This window comes from Calidris pugnax, unplaced genomic scaffold (assembly GCF_001431845.1).
Source record: "Calidris pugnax isolate Ruff unplaced genomic scaffold, ASM143184v1 scaffold153, whole genome shotgun sequence".
In the NCBI taxonomy this organism is placed as follows: domain Eukaryota; kingdom Metazoa; phylum Chordata; class Aves; order Charadriiformes; family Scolopacidae; genus Calidris; species Calidris pugnax.
In genome coordinates this window covers 9,143,708-9,161,315 of record NW_015090999.1, presented here as the reverse complement: position 1 = coordinate 9,161,315, position 17,608 = coordinate 9,143,708, and the positions used below count along the sequence as shown (strand labels likewise).

Sequence of the window (17,608 nt, the reverse complement as noted above, 5' to 3'; positions counted from 1 at the left end):
AAACAGAGCAAAGACAGGCATGACTGATTGTTCCAACAAACATCAGACAATTTTGCAACATGTATGCAAGTCTGAACTCTCTCCAGCTACATAAAACTATCCGACTGAAAAGCCTTGATTTTTAGTTCTGAATTGCCCAATTCTTTTTTACATCACTGTCACTGTTTAACAATAAACTGGGACCTCCTAGAAGAAAAAAGGTCAGGCGCCTTTTTGTAATGAATCAAAATAACAAGTATTTTATTGGTAATTTAGTATGTTTACACTGTCTGAACCACAGAAGTTGCTATTTTAAGTGACCACAGAAAATGAAATACAGAATTATTTTACATAGCTATACAGAACAATTGCAAAAAATCCTTTTAACATTATTTCAGTACATACAACATTCTCTTGCTAAGCCAACCGCGTGTTGATTAAGAACCATTTGGGACAGTGAAATGCCACAGCTCACGGCAGATGCTCCGAAATCATCAAATTTTGCATTTGATTCTCTGAGGTGTAGTACCAGTGTATCACTTCGGTTCCCCCCAGTCTGAAATACCCTCACAACTCCAAGAGAGCTGTGTGCAGGCAGAGTTCAGAGCTGGGGGAAGTAAATACTTACTGGGGAAGTAAAATCTAGCTACTACCTGATGGCCAAAACACTAAGATGCGACGGTAGTTTCTTACAAGTTTTGGTTTTTTTCATCTCAAGCCATTCTGTGTCATCTCTTCAGGCTGATGGGACAGATGACTCTGTCACAACTGGACAAGTACACTGAACTCCTATAAAGCTGCGTGTGCCTCTGCAGTTGTGCTACCTGTGAGCCCATGGTTGAGGCTTAGAGAGCCTCAGACTGGCTATTTTACCCCATGAGCAGATTTTACTCTCTTTTCCTAACCTTTCTAAACGACTCCTTTGTAAAAAAAAAAAAAAAGGAAAAAAAAAAAGAATATTTATCTTTTAGGTTCTTTTATTCAAGGTAGCAAATGTCTGCTGGGTTTTTTAAAGAGCTATTGCTGTGCCCTAATTCTGCTCCAACCAAATTGAATGGCTGAACATTCGTTGATTTCACTGGAGGGAGGAATAGACTTGTACTGAGGATGTCAGAAAATGCCTGTCTTCGGTATTAAGAGATTTAATCTTAGCCAGGAACATGGATGCACTGGAGCTCTCCTGTGTATTTTTTTAACTGCATGCAAGCAGAAGTTTTGCAAATATTTATTACAGGAAATGAGAGCTTCAGTAAAAATACTGCTTTGAAAAATACTGCACAGACGACAAGACGTGTACTAATACCTATATATTTACTCCAAAAAGTGGGCAGTATATATAGTTTTTATTTGCCAAACTTAAATGTCTGACTTAGCAGGACTCGTCTTAACAAAGAATTAGTCCAGGAAAAAATGAAAAATATGTTACACATTTGCCAATACAACAGCTATATTTTAAATAAAAATAACAATAATATACATGTACAATATTGTAATGATATAACTTGATGAAAATAACACTGATCAGTATCAAACTTAGGATTTAACTGATTATCCATCCTTAACAGATGAAACGCATTTCACAGAAATAGATGCAGGCTGGGTGAAGTGAAGTGAGATTCACGGCTTACCGTGAGAAAGCTACCACGAAGGTTAAGGTAAAAATGTAAAGAACAAAACTTTATTAAATAGATTTCTATTTATAAAAGTTCAGCATTATAGCAGTCGGGTGCACGTGCTGCAGGAAGACGGTAACAGCGACCTAACGGTAGACATCATACACACTAACACACGTAGTCACACACACACACACACACACACGTGCCCATGCTCAAATGCATGTGCCTAGGTCCTCAGCTTGATTATACAAGCATACACTTACTAGCTTTTGATGGGGCAACACCAGGAATGGGGTTCACCTCTCCTGTTTTTAGCTGTCTGCAAGGTAGCTGTAGCTACCTAAAGTCCAGATGAGATGAAACCCATCTAAGGTAACGTCACCTGAACACTTTAGTGAAAACTGTTTTCATCCTGAGCATATTTAAGGCACTTTATTAAAAAATCTGAAGTTAATCAACACTGGAAAAAAAAAAAAAAGGAAAAAATCCTTACATGTGAAATTTGGAAATTAAAAAAAAAAAAATTCCTGAGTTTTGATGAATATTTTTATTATAATAAAATACCGTGCCTATTGAAAACATGTTTTTTATAAAAGCATGTCATATGACATTTTTTTCTTGAAAAGCTCATGCCTTAGTGCACAAAATATGTTAATTAGTCTTTGGGGACATCTGTAACAAATTAATAGGAAATGAAAAGTCAAAGAATTACCTGTCATGTATATACAGAACGTGTACTGCTCCCGGCAACACACATCATGTTTACTACAGGCATCTTTATCTTTCTGTTTTCTCACAGGGTCCTGCCCATATTTTAATACTTTATAATTACTTTATAATACGCTTCACTAAACTATTTACAGAAGCAGAAACTAATCACACATCTTCTTAAGCCCATAAATATGGAACTACAGAAGTAGAAAGTGTTTTAAAACAGTATGAAGACGAGTGTGCTACATAGTACAGTTCGTGAATTATTTTCTTTATGAAGATTTAAACCTAAATGAAAATAGAAGTTAAATTTCTCCCTCTGTTTTCCTTCGTTACAATTTTTTCCACCTGCTATTTCTAAAGGATTTTGCCCCAAGACACTATTTGGATTGCAAAAACAGCTGTAAATTGTCGCAAAAGAACCATCAGGTTCTTAAATGTCCACTGTTTACATGGGAAACAAACAATTTGTTTTCAGTTAAAAATAGCTGGTTTCCAATACTAGCCATTGTTTGTCTAGTTCTAGGAGAATTAATTTTTGCTTTTGCTGTGTTTTTCTCTCCTCTGCTGTCATTAAACATGAGTAACTTGGAAACAGTGAAAGGCACCATACCCAAAGTGCTGCCAAATGCATTGAACACACAAAGTGGTTACAAAATGGTATTTATAGAGACCTTGGGAGGTTCCTTCTAGCAATAATAGGTAAAAATAATCATCAGAGTGACATGGACTTCTGACTTGACTGCATCCTTTAATATTTTCATTAGCTACCTCTACAACATCTCTGATAAAAATGCTACTTTTTTACATTTAAACTTCTATTACAAAGTATTTCATGTTTAATTTTAACAAAAACCCACAATAGTGATGGTGGTTAATCTGCTTTTTAAAAGATAATACATTGAGTTATATATAATAATGGCTTTGATCCAATTAACATTATATTACGCTGCTTAGCAATTACTGTGAGTTCAGTTCCTACAACTGTTATAGTGAATACAAATGATTGTTTAATGTACAGGAAGTGGGGATCATTTGGAAGTGCTGATTCAGAAGTTTTCAAGTGCTTGTTCTTTCTACGCTTTTCTTCATGTTCCGTAAATGATGATTTTATAAATGTCCATGATTTTGACTGTGACACAGTTTTGGGGCAATTATTTTTATAATGTTCTTTTTTTTTTGTGTGTGCAAACACACAACTAGATTTTTCTAAACGTTACCATCTCATTAATTGCCACTTGTACTTAAAAAGGCACCAGCATTAATATAAGAGAATATACCTTTTATTCTTGTTTTATGAAGAGCTGTACTTGTTACTGGAGCGGAAATTGTCATATCCGTGATCATTAGCTTTGAACTTTAAACAGGACTGCCTTTCCTCCAGGGACAACAGATCTTTGGATTGGCACCAGCAACACAAGCATGACTGTTAAAATAAAAAGGGATAAACATTTTACATCATTTTGTTTCGCACATGTGGCAAAAGGCACCGAAATGCTGCACAGTGAGAAACGCCAAGTGCGCGTTACAGCGTGGGGAAAGAAACGAGGTCAATCTCTGCATCTAACTTCTGGGATGCCCCCTTAGCAACTAACCTGAGGGCTAGAGGGCAGGAAGAGTTATATTGACTTAATATATAATAATGGCCACACACATTACCCCTTCTAGTATGGTCTGCATTTCTAAATGCATCTGAAAATAAAATGAGACTCCTTGTTGTCCTGTCTCTCATAATCTTTATCGGAAAAAACGTACGCACAGTAATCTATACTTTCCAAGCAAGATGCTGCAATTTAGTTGATTGGGGGTGAGGGGAGGGGAGGGTGGGAATAGAACTAAGTAGGAGAATGATGAAAAACCTATGTACAGTTCAAATGTTTACTAGAGGTACTGCTGACCTTTTGCTAATGCTACTAACTGGCCGTTGGATGCTGGAAGTCCATCTAGGATCCTGCATATACCTTCTCAGGATACGACAGATATCTTTAGGTGGTCTCAGCTCCAGTGACTCTTTCAAGGAGCTGACAATATAGAAAACAGGCTGTCCAGAGAGGTTGTAGAGTCTCCTTCTCTGGAGACATTCAAAAACCTGCCTGCATGGGTTCCTATCAAGCCTGCTCTAGGTGACCCTGCTTTGGCCTGGAAGGTTGGACTAGATGATCTCCAAAGGTCCCTTCCAACACCTACCATTCTGCAACTCTGTGAGACCAACCCTAAAGCATCTGCAGCCTGAGCTGGTACAATTGTGTGGGAAATGGCCTAATGTGACATGATGCAGAGCTGATTGCCTTCTGATGGAAAGATATAGCCAGTAAGGAATTTACAAAGCCAGGCAATAAGCCTAGCAGTGGCCAATATTTAAATGCTGGGCAAGAAAACAAAAATCTAAGAATTTGTGGTAGGTAATGTAAGAACCCTGATACAGTGTCTGAAGATGGTAAAGGCCACAAAAAAAAGCCCAAAGTCTGGACATTTTCTGAGCAGACATGAAGATTGAAGGACTGATGGGCTGCAATCCACATGCAATCCAGAGCCTCTACTCCTGCGTGGAGAATCAGTGCCCAGGACTATTCACTCAAACCAAGGCAAAACTATCAACAGGTTCTGTCTCATAAAACATCGTCAACATTGGAAAGGGATGATACTTGCACCCTCTGCCTTAGATAAAACTGCCTACGGTCAGGATGCCTGTGGTGCTCGGTCAGGATGGGGGGCACCTGAGGTCAGCGCTCTCCCCGTTGGGTTGCAGAGGATATGGCTACGTGAACCTCTGCAGTGCGGTCCGAGTCTGCTTTGTCAGTGCTCTCGAAGTGGCTGGTGGCCAGGTCCCGTCGGGAAGTGATGCAGCACTGATTAGCACGGTGCCGAGAGGGCTTATTGTGCCCTCCTCTCTTTTGCTTTCTCTTTTTGTCCCCTTAACTCCTTTCTATGTAGCTTCAGCAGGATAGGGGGAGGAAACCTACCATAACCCAGTTAAAATTTAAAATAAAATGTCATGACCGTTTAAAACACTTTATGCATGTTACAGAATTAATTTCCCTGCTGACATCACCTTTTAACCAGAGGAGCACCTCCCAGCAGCCTCTTACCTTAAAGCAGTTTTGGAACCTTTTGCTCACCAAATACAGAGCTATTGGATTGATGCAGGAATTCAGTGAAGCCATGTTAATTCCAATGTAGTCCATCACAAGAAAAAAGCTGTGTGGAAATTAAAGTAAGTAAGTGAGACACTTCTCATTTTCTCTTAAAATGTTTAGTAGAGGTTTACAGCTATGACAAATGGACTCAGCTTCACTCAACCAAGACTATTAAACGTAATAGTTAAGGGGCTTACATCAACAGGATTAACTCATGGAGGCAACAGTTGTGCTCAATAATAAAGTTCGCATCAGTAGACCATTAATGTAATTTCAGAAGATCCAACCACCTTAACTTGTGGGAGGAAATATTCATGAGGTTTTCCTCACAGATTTAATCCTAGCTGTTATGTTGAAAAGGAAAATGGGGACAGAAATTCCCTCTCCACCCACACAAAGCCACAAGACAGTAAGAGGCTCCCAAAAGGGATCAGGAGAAAGACAGGGCAAACAGGGGGATTCCTCACAGTTTCCTGACTCTGCTACTGGAGGGAAACTGGAGTGTCCTGAATAAAGGAGCAGGGAGAACTTCAGACACACAGAGTAAACAGGTCCATTAGGAAATCCAGCTGTGCTTATGGAGAATGTCAGCAGCCCACAGGTATTTTTAGAGTCTCACCTTAAAAGTTCGCATCTGTTGGGGTCCTTCTGGTCATAAATAGTGAGTTTCAATATTCTGCTTAAGTGAAGTGGGAGCCAACACAAGGCAAAAACAAGTACCAGACAGAACACAGTTTTGGCCACCTCACGTCTCTGAAAAAGAAAGTTGGACAGAGTTGTGTTATAGTTTCTGTCTCTCTTTTGACTGTTGCTGTCTTCTAACATCCAAATGTTTAATAAACAAAATAAAAGCCATATCAAAACAGGAGTTAGAAGAACATGAGAATACCTTATTTTCTTGGAATAGATACTTAATCTTTTCTATTGTTTTAGATGTCTTGCACTGATTCTCTGTATCTCTAATTTTAAAAAGTATGAGTAATAATATGAAAAATCAAGGACATGAAAACAGTCATTTAGATTAAAATGAAGAACATACTCATTTCCTCAATCACTTTCAAATACCAGCTTGCTTTCAACTGTATTTTCCTGTGCTTTGATCTTAGGTCTTATTTTAAATGTCCCAGAGATTTCAACTACAGCTTTATCAAGGTAGGAAGAAAGGAACACAAATATACTTTATAGTACAAATGTACTTTAATTCTAGTGACATATGATGTTTGTCTCTGGTGCACTACTAACTTGGAATATATTTTGAAATGTGTTTTGTTCTGCTAACATATATAGTGCTAACCTCACTGCAGTTCTGCATGAAATTGATTCAAAACAATTAACAATTTTACAGCACTAGCTTTTACATTACAGCACGACCTCAGTTTTCATTACAAAATATCTATCTCCCATGATTGTAAAGAAGAAATAGAAACTATAAAACCTGAAGGATTAATATCAAATAAGAAAAAACAGTTTTGTGATTGTCAGTTAAAACCTTAGGTTTCTGATATATATATTTTTATATTCGTATACATCTATATATACACACATATGAGTTCAGCAGCACCACTGCTGAAGAAGAAGAAAACTTCTTAGTAAACTTGAAGTTGTCATACAAGAACAGAACAATGTGGCAGTGAAGTCAGTAAAGGTAGTATTGTCATTCTCTCTACAGTCAGAAGACTTCTCCGGGATAAATTTTTACCTGTTTTAAGTGGTCATTCAAAGCAATCTGCATCCCGCTTTTCTTTCGCAACATCTCGCAGGTCATGAGAGTATAGAAAAATGCTGTGATAGCCAGTGGCAAACAGAAGTAAAAGCTAAACAGCCACCAGTCTTTAGCTTGCTTGTAAAACTAGAAGGGAAACAAAAGGGGAAACATTGTTAGGAGTCGAACGTTGAGCATTTTGGGGAAGCATGCTGTAATTAATTGGTCACTCTGTCCTGAAAAACATCTCTTTAAGGTGTACATTACAGATGAGAAAATGGAACAGGACAGTAATGTGCCCAAAGCCCACATAAAGACAAAAGTTTCATAGAATCATAGAATCATTTCTGAACTCTCTTCTTCTGACCACTATACTTCATAAATTTGTCAGTGCTTCATTTGAACATCATATTCACCTACATTTCACATAGCCTTCTGCACAGTACAATCCACACAACACTGAGAAGATTCACGGAATCACAGAATTGTCAGAGTTGGAACGGACCTCTAGAGATCATCTGGTCCAACTCCCCTGCTAAAGCAGGAACGCCTAGAGCACGTTACTCAGGACTGCATCCAGGGGGGTCTTGAAGATGTCTAGAGAAGGGGACTCCACGACCCCACTGGGCAGCCTGTTCCAGTGCTCCATCACCCTCACCGTAAAGAAGTTTTTTCTCATATTTGAATGGAACTTCCTGTGTTCCAGCTTGAGCCCGTTGCCCCTTGTCCTATCGCTGGAAACCACTGAAAAGAGTCCAGCTCCAACATCCTTCAACTCACCCTTTAGATTCTTATAACCATAAATAAGGTCTCCCCTCAGCCTTCGCTTGTCCAGGCTAAAGAGTCCCAGCTCCTTGAGGAACTGTTCTGGAAAGCTGTGATTTTATAAACATCAGGACCTTACCATCATAAAGGATGTTTTCTGCGTGGGGTGAAGCAGGCAGATTCTAAGATCCTTTCCCCTGTACTCCATTGTAATCATGTCAAATGCAATAGCTTCTGGAACAGCCAATATCACCGATACAACCCAGATGAGCACAATTTCAACAGCAGTCCACTTTGGCACTCCAATTCCTTTAATGCGACTCCAAGAGGCAACTGCTCGGTACCTGAGGCAACAGCACACATTTGCGGATTAAAAATATTAAGAAAACCCACTGGCTTAAACTCAGCTTGTTCATATTACATCAGCTGAGTGGAAAGGGAAATTTGAGCCAATGCCCATATTTAAAAGAAATTAAAAGAAAAAAGAGTTTGATGAAAAAATGGGTCTCACCTATCTATGCTGAGGGCGCACAAACTCAACACTGTGATGCCCACTGATGCCTTTTGAATGAAGGGTACTAATTTGCACATTTCGACACCAAAAGGCCAGTCCTCTGCAAGCAGCTGTGAAAACAATTAGAAATTAATAATTTTTTTTTTAATAATAATAATTCCCCCCCCCCAACATAGACTTTTCTCGTAATTGATTTTTTTTTTCCCCACCATGTGTCAAGAAGAACCTTCTCCCAAGGGAGTCTCCAAGGTGTGTGTCCTAAAAACTAGGCAGCAGCTTCACAGTCACTCCCTGGCTGGGCAAAGATATGCGTAAAGTCTTAGACATGACTTCTTAAGCCCTGCAATCTCCACTCATTTCGCTTCTAACTTCACCACTCCAGTGTTTATGGTGAAAAATGACTGAGCTGGTGAGGAATTCTCTTGTCTTTTATTGGCTTTGTCTGTCTTGAGCATTCATTGCTTTTCCTATATGTCCCAAGTAACTCTCTATCTACTAGAAATGCAGACAATTACTTGAGGCTGATTAGAACAGGGACAAAGCTAACAAGTGCACGGATGGGTTAGGGTTTATTTGAACTTGGTATCTAAGCTCCATCAGCTGAGAAGTCAGGCAATGCTGGAGAGCAATGTGTCCCATAGGTTTTAGCTGACCATCTGATAAGGAAGAAGGGATGCCCTGGACACTGTAAGTGCCCTGGAATAAAGAAAACAGCACAATGAATTTTAGGTTGGTTCAATTACACTTTGGGTCATATAGTCCAACGGAAATCTTCTGTCACATCTCCAGTGGTACATTTTCACTGATTTAGGGGACAAGAGTTACTGGACACAGAAAGCACCTTCCTCACAGCTGATGCTAGGAACTGTTCGCCTGTAGCTTCAGTTTAGAAATATTTAGTCGTTGTACTCTGCTGCGAGCTGCTCTAATGGCGCAAATACACCCCAGCAGCAGCCAAATCATCCAGTTCCTCATAAAAACAAGGCTCTCCACAACAGAAATTATGCCAAGAAATAGTCGCAATCGTTATACACAAAAGTAAACTTTCTGAGTTTCTGTAATTAGTTACATTATCTAAGCACATCTCTGTTTTTCATAGCTTTCTTCAAAGGAGGCCTTTTGGACCTGGTGCAGATAGAGGGGTACAAAATGGAAAAGGAGAGGAAAGAAGAACGCTAACTACACAAAATATATAGCAAAATCTTTTCCTTGGCTCAGGTCTCCTCAGACATCACATTTAATAGGGATGTAAGAAAAGAAGAAATAGATTATCACACTGTATAGATCCTGCTGAGGACCAAAATGATTCAAGACAGCCACAGAGCTGCCTGCTCTGGTTCAGTAAAGTCCTTAAGCAGACATGCATGTACATCTAAGGATAAACAGTTACATGGTCCACAACAGTTTTTGAAATGCCCTGGTATAATATAAGTATCATTATATTTTAACACAAAGGAAGTTATGTACATTTCATGACCATGTGCTTTTGGAAATCCCTATAAAGTGCCCACCAGTATTTTCAAATATCAGAATACCTTCCAAAAATCTGCTTTAGTCCTGTGCTGAAATGGAATCTTTAAAAGAACAGTAGCAGGAAAACTGTAACATGGCCCTGCTTTGACCTATTTCTTCAATCATCTGCTTAATGATCTCTTACAGAAAGAGTATAATAATGCTTCTGCAGAAATGAAGCAGAAAAATAAATTCTAAGGGTTTATGTTTCTTGAGAATTCGATGGAAAGTCATCAAGCAGAGGAAGTAAGGATGAGGTTGTCATAACCGCACAGTATCTTTTGCTTATGTGATGTGGGAAACTAACTCAGCCTGTAATTAAAGTATTTTCAGTAAAGCCTCTCCCTGAGAGACTTCTTTAGAATTGCTGCAAAGGGGTGATAGTTACAAACTACTATTAAAATTGCAACGTGAATAATTACAGGTGTTCTAAATGTACACTCTGCAGAATCAAATGAATTTAATTTATATCAATCAGGCTGTGAACCTCCAGCCTACCACACCTAGTTGCTATAGAAATCAAGGACTTCAGACTGAACATTAGGAAGGAATATTTCACAGAAAGAGTGGTTGGGCATTGGAATAGGCTGCCCAGGGAGGTGGTTGAGTCACCATCCCTGGCTGTGTTTAAGGGACATTTAGATGCGGTACTGAGGGATATGGTGTAGGGGAGGACTTTGTAGAGTAGGGTAGATGGTTGGACTCGATGATCCCAAGGGTCTCTTCCAACCTGAATGATTCTATGATTCTATGACTGGGTAGCAAGTACATCTTATACTTGTTTATAGCATCTATTGTATATTGTACATGCCTATATATTAAACCAGAGAAGACACATTAAAAAGGCACTTCAAAATTAAAATATCTTTTTTTTCTTCATTGAACTAACAATTCAGAACTTTGATCTAATTTCTGCTGGCAGATTCTGTCGAAGACTTTTAGCTGCAACTAGCTGGTGTATGTGCAGGGCACTCCCTGTCTCTTTTCCCTAAAATCACAACCGCTCAGCTGCACATCGGAAATTTCCTTGAACTAATGCTTATCTCTCAGGTGCAGACAGTCACACCTGTGCTCCAAGCTGCCTGGATTTGAGCCAGCTCCAGTTTGGGAGCCGTATGGCTGGATTATAATGGGGCTGCACATGAGTGAACGCGGTCCACTGATAGAAAGGGTGCATTAGCTCGGGTTTAGCATAACATCAAAATATTACTCGCATTCAGCCAGCTTAAATTGGGGGCAGAATGGACACACAGCTGCCTGCATTGCATTGGAAAAACACGTCCTTTATCTCTCGCAGCTGATGTATTGTGAAATTTGAGCATTTTAATGCATGAGTCATTAAGTTTCTCTGTCATGGTGTTGCTAGAGGTTAATGATATGCTTTGCAGAAGCTTGAAAACATAAAGAAAGTAAAAGGAAAAAGTAGAATATTTTAATTGCTCAACTATGCTTCCTTGTTGTTTCTGTCCTCGTTGTTTCTGTTTGTCCTCTATATTGCCATTACTTCAAAACACTGGCTTGAAGAACAGTGAAAATCCATTGTAAAGCATTCAGGAGCATCACATTTGTAGACAAGAGCAATGATTATTCTTAGTGAAGTATAGATGTAGTCTCATGCAATTTTGTATGAGTAAAATGACTTTTTATGATTCATAATAGGGTGTCTGTACAAAGAGTGCCATTTTACAAATGATAAATGACTTAAAGTCATGAGATACTGCCAAGTGGCAGCAAAGAGAAAAATAATGTTGCATTTTCAGCAGTAAAATGCCAAAAAGTCTACCACTGGCTGTATTCCGAATGACCTTTTCCAATGTTTTATACTCACTTATTTCACACGGGCAAAGTTTTAACTGCTAAGACACAGCAACGTGCTGAAGACGAAATGAAACAGCACGAAAGGAAAGGGAACACGGTGCAGAATGAAGTGAAATCGTACTTAATGCATACATCTGATGCAGCCCTAGCCAAGACTTCCTCAGAGCAGGCACAGATCTGAGCCTAAACTGATGGGAAAGCTGCACAGCTCCAGGAGTAGCCCCAAGAGATGCTGTGACTCAGAGACACACCTGTGAACTGCAATTCCTGCCCTGCTTCCTTTTGGTTGTGTAGAAAGACGTTCGTAATTTGCCGCTCGAACACACCGGCATGTGAGAACGATAGCCTGCTCTCCGTGGCTCAGCTGCCATGGCCACCAGCCAGAAGGCTAATGCCACGGCTCCAACCCATTACTGTTGACTTTCTGCAGTTGACCATGAAGAAGCAGCAACGGATGCACTTGTTTACACTGATGTCCTAGTCCCAAGCAATGAACACAGGCGGGAAGACAGAGCAGGAATTTGCATTTCCCTCCTCGCAAGCAAGACTAGCTCACAGCATGACAGGACTTGATTTCCATCATTATGAACTGCAGAGTGACAAGGGAAATCAGACCGCACACCTAATTCACAAGCACCATCTTTTCAACACATCTGTGAAATGACTGGCAGATTTTCATCCGATGCTTTTGAGATGGAGAGCTCATGCAGATAAAAGTTTTTTTAGCATTTCACAGAAGCAAGCATTTTTGAAAACAGGAAGCTTGCCCAGGAAATTAAGCTTATGGTCGGGGATAAGTCAGACAACATTAAAAAACTTATTAATATTTAACAATAATTATGAGGTCAGGGTGGGGACCTTCCCTCTAGACAAGAAAATACAATTCTCTCTTCCTAGTTAAGAATGTTTTGCTGATCTATCCAATAAACACTGTAAGTCTTAATGAGGCACACAATTAGTCTCTTTTCCTGTGTCTTTATTAGTAACTTATGCTTAGAAAAAGTCATTTTAAAAAAAAATGCTGAATTAGGATGAAGTCATATCATACAGACACCTTGAAAATTACAGAAACCTCACAGTGTCTTGTCAAAGTCAAAAGCTTCTGCAATCTCACAATCCCAGGGAAAGGACTACGTCAAAATTAACTGTGAAGAAAGCCGTGCCGCTGTCAGATTGGGAAGCATAAACCCAGGGCAAAAGCAAAAAAGATAAATGAGAAGACGAAAACTTGCTTTGAATTTGTCACATGCATCTTTTGAGTCATTGTATATGTAGTAAATGTACATACATAATGAAAAAGTACTCTAAATTTACAAATCTACACTGACCTCATCTACAGTATTTCAGTTTGGAGATCCATTGTGAAAACTGTGTTATATTTACCTTACTTTCGACAACATACAGACTTTCCACTACCCCATATATTGAACTTCAGAGTAGACTGTTCCCATATATAAAGTCACCCCCCATTGCCTGCAGAGTCTAGACAGGTTCCTCCACTGGACAGTTCAGATCTTTAAGTGCCTATAAGGTGTATTTGTTGACCATAAAGGGTTCCCAAGCAAAACAGACTTCTAGCTTAATATGGTCAGAGATCAATAAACTCTGTGCAAGAAAGTCTGAGATGAACTTTGCAACACCTCAAGTAAGTGGTTAAGGAAAGGGAAGGAAATAATGCATTTCTCCCAATAAAATGACTATCAGAAAAACCAGTGGCCAAGAGTTGTAATATGGAATAGTAAAGTTTTCTAAAGACAAGCACCTTAACTTTTTTGGGAAGTTAGGAGAAGATTGGCTTTATCATGATGCTTGCCCTATAAGTACTTGCATTACAAGAGTTAGTAAGGTCATCACAAAGACATTTCCATGGAAATCCTGCCTTTTTTAGACCACAGTTGGATTAACAAAGGGGCCAGTATATGTCTGCATGGGATATGCAGTCCGTAATCTGGTCTCTCTTGTATTTCCAGTGCTTGATAATGCTACATAATGTTAACTATATTTTTTATATAATCCCTAAAACACATTGCTGAAAAAAAAATCATTGCCTGCAAAGCTGACTTTGGCCTTTGGCTTGGATAAAGACCAGGTTTTATTCCTTCCCTGGAAATTTTTCTCTGCTCTTCCACTATGCTGAGATAAAGGCACCTGTGACAGTATTTCCAGGGACATAGGCTTCCTCAGTCATTTGTGTCATAGCAAATTGATAGTCACAGAGTTCAGAGAGCCACGCAAGAGTGTGCAGAGGATAGGTCATTTCCCCTGTTAAAAATCCATTGGAACATGCCAATAAATTGAATTTAATGCAAGAGAATAGAAATTACAAAATGAGAGAGATGTCTGTATATCGGAAGAGAAAGTATGTTATATTATTTGATTACGGCTTTTTAAAGTCTATGTTGTTATCCCATTACACATATACATATGAAAGGCAGAGCTAATTAAAGTTTGGAATTTCCAATCCTGATGTTGTTTTGCTGCCTTACACGTTCCCAACTTTATGGATTTGGGAAACTGAGCATAAGCCTTCCAGAACTGCAGACCTGTATCGTCATGTGTACGAGCTGCCGCTGTCTTGTCTACCAAAGATAAAGTGCATAGAAGGATATAAAAAGCTCACTGACCACATACTCTGTCCTTCTGCTCCATATGTTCACACCTTTAATTGGTGTTTGCAACCTCAGATTAACGAAGACACGCTTACTTAGTCTGTGTAGTGAAGCAGTTGACCAGGCATAGGACCACCTTCACATCCAATTAGTAGCACATTTGCACACACTGCCACAACCTTAGGTGCTGCAGAAGGATTGTCTCAGACTGTTTTCTGCTCCCCATTCTGCAGTTTTGGGGGTTCAGCCAAAGCCAGATTGTTCACCAGGACCCTGAATGCCGAAACTGTCTTCCAGGTTCTGCATGCTGGAACTGAATGCTCATCAAGCCCTCATTTCATACCCAATTTCCTGACTGTGTGACAGATTCCAATACTTTCCATTTTCTACCGAATGTATTGATCGATATGTAAATTCATCAGGTGCAATGGACTAATTAGCATCTTATGCATTGGACTGCATTTGCCTCACAGTCTAGATAATACCTGCTTTTCTCTATTTTCTCAATTTAAGAGATTCGAATTTTCATTTGTGTACTTTTTCAGCTACTCACATATACACTTAACTTGAATAGTCACAGGGGACAGCTTTTGCAGTAATCGCTTTTAATAATAAAATGCTGCTCCTGGTGTGAACACTGAGTTCTCTTTTATGGGTCTGTCTGGAAAGCGTTCACAGACACTTTCACACTTTCCACTACGAGTGTTATTGAGTAAACTGCTGGCACTTTATTAACATGAAAAAATTCTCTCACTTTTCTTTTTTTTTTTTTTCAAGCAGCTGTCTAACGGAGGATCTCGGAGCAATTCTGAAGCTCTGTTTCATCCAGTTTAAACTTGATTCCAATTGCAAGTTACAACTGCTAAGTGTACTTATTTACAAACCAAGACTTTGCTAGCCTTTGTTTCTCCCATACTGCTGGCTGATTAAGGTCAGCTTTTGATTGCATTACTGTAGTCTCCCTCATTAAGTTGCTCTGCGGGTAGAGTCAACTGGGATGTAGAGCTGATAAAAAATTATCATCAACTCAAACCACATTCAAGTTCTTAGTTTTGATGAAATAAATACTATATCTAAGATTTGTGTTGTTTTGTTGGTTTTTTAAAATTTAAAATCACTCAAAAGTCCTGTTTTAAAATAGCAAATACTTCACTCACTCTTGTAAGGGACAGTATCAATTTATTATGGGCTCCTCTTTAAGATGAGTAGCAGTGTGGGAGATTTAGCACCTGAGAGCTATTTCTCAGGTCCCAGCATTATCAATAGCACAATAAAAATCTTGGACTTGCAGCTGATAGAATATTTATCTGTTTGCACTCTGACCATTTATTTCTCCTGTTCCAACCTACTCATAATGATATACTTGATGACATCCAATCAAGATAAGGACTGTGGCATATTAATGCATGTTATCATTAATTTAATTTTCAAATAGTGTCATCGATATTGCGATGTCTTGTACTGAGCAGCTGTTATTGATTTAATCTTTTTGATTTTTATGAGAACAGATAAAAAAAAAAAATCTTTTTTTCAAAAACAGTTTACAGTTTTTTGTTTCATAAATACCAGCCTCACTCAGAAGAGTACATGCCTCTCACAAGAACTACAATAAACGTATAGGATGGAAAATACTGAAACTGCAAATTGAAGAATTCTTGTGTCATCCAAATTACCTGGCTCATGAATTTAGCACAGTTAAATACTCTAAAAGGATAAAAATAGAGGATTCTCCCATTTCAGCAGCTTCTGGGAGTAATCACTCTGGGTACAGAAGACTAAATTCAAAACCCATCCCTTCAATGCGCTTTTACAAAGCTAAAAGTAAGAAACCCCCGAGTTTACAAACACACATATGAAGTGAGGAGAAGGAATAGATGAAGGCTCTCATTCTCACTTTAGGCAGTAACTGATGGGTGCTCAGGGACCCAGGTTGTAAGCTCTCAAGGCAGAAGGTGTGCCTTGATCAGCATCCCTCCCGAGAGAGCTGACTGTAACTGGAAGCTGGATTCAACTGCCCAAGGGATTCCTAAGGACAAAATGACTGCGCACGCTGGATGGAGGAGACAGAGGTTGCACTCCTTCCATAGCAAGTCTTATCAAGTCAAAGAGCAGAGTGAAGAAGGTGCAGGAGCAGCAGGTGTGGCTCACTCCCTCTCGGCTGCCCACGCTCCAGCACGGGTGAAAGGGTTCACAGCTCAGGAGAGCATCACACCACGCAACCACTCGGCATATAAAACTATTACAAATTGCTCAGTTTGAACGAGTTTGGTTCCTCCTCCTGAAAAAAAGCCCCCACGCCACCAGCAACTGTACAGACCCATGTGAAATGTGTGACTAAATCTGCCCCAGTGGAGCAGGAGGGCCTGAGTGGTACCCACAGGACAAGGGTCTCCTGTGTCCCCTCCTCCGTTCCTCCAGGGAAAGGAGGGAAGCGCCAAATCCATTGTGCCTTTACCTATTGCACTGATTTCCTTTATCCCTGGGACAGCACCTCTTTCCAGGTGACTTCCAGAGCCTGTCCCACTTCCAGCCACACACCTCTGCCCCATTCCCAGCTCGGATTGCTGAGAGGGCTGGGAATGGAGCACAGAGGGGATGTCATTTGGGACAACAACCGAACAGAATACCACTCTCCGTTAGCTTTTTGGCACACCCTGCCAGAAATGGGATGCTGCCCCCCCTTCCCCCAGCACCTGCGGCAGTGCCGGGTATTTGCCCGGCTCCGCAAAAGAGCCATCCCCGGCTCCCCCCTCACCTTGTAGACGGTGATGGGGATGTCGATGATGATGTGAAGCAGGTCGCCCAGGGCCAGGCTGGCGATGAGGATGTTGGGGCCGTTCCTCATGCACTTGTTCTTGTAGATGATCCGCAGCAGCGTGGAGTTGCCGATGATGCCCAGGACGAAGACCAGGCAGGACACCACCGTGTTGATGTACTTGAAAGTCTCCTTGATCTCCGTCTGCCCCGTACACATGGGGGGCGAAGCCGAGCGCGGCCGCCCGCCGGCCCCAACCCCGCCGCCCTTGGGGGGCAGCGCGGCCGGGCGGGAGGCGTTGGGCTCCGCGCCCCGCAGCGCCGGGGTCCCGGCCGTCGGGGGGACGGCGTCGGGCACCGCCGGCGGGTTCTGCCTGCCCGGACCCGGCGGCCGCAGGGAACCGTCGCCCTCGGAGGCGACGCGGTAGCTGAGGAGGAGGAGGAGGAGGAAGGCGGGCAGCCGCCACCGTCGGGCGGCGGGCATGGCGCTG

General features: G+C 40.6%; 1 protein-coding gene across 1 annotated transcript; it reads right to left on the bottom strand.

Annotated features, from left to right (window-relative positions):
* Positions 1 to 210: 210 nt before the first annotated feature.
* EDNRB (endothelin receptor type B) lies at positions 211 to 17,602 on the bottom strand. The gene is made up of 7 exons (XM_014955518.1): positions 17,119 to 17,602; positions 8,422 to 8,534; positions 8,050 to 8,254; positions 7,143 to 7,292; positions 6,063 to 6,196; positions 5,396 to 5,504; positions 211 to 3,732 (listed from the first exon to the last, which is right to left on the bottom strand). The coding sequence occupies exons 1-7, from the start codon at positions 17,599 to 17,601 to the stop codon at positions 3,601 to 3,603; spliced, it is 1,326 nt and encodes a 441-aa protein (XP_014811004.1). The 5' UTR covers position 17,602; the 3' UTR covers positions 211 to 3,600.
* Between the last annotated feature and the right edge of the window lie 6 nt (positions 17,603 to 17,608).

Coding starts and splice junctions, on each gene's coding strand:
- EDNRB (XM_014955518.1), bottom strand. CDS start 17,601: ATGCCCGCCGCCCGACGGTGGCGGCTGCCCGCCTTCCTCCTCCTCCTC. Junction 6,197..7,142: donor TGAATGACCACTTAAAACAG/GTAAAAATTTAT, acceptor TTTCTTTTTCAG/AGACGTGAGGTGGCCAAAAC. Junction 5,505..6,062: donor AACAGATGCGAACTTTTAAG/GTGAGACTCTAA, acceptor ATTTCCACACAG/CTTTTTTCTTGTGATGGACT.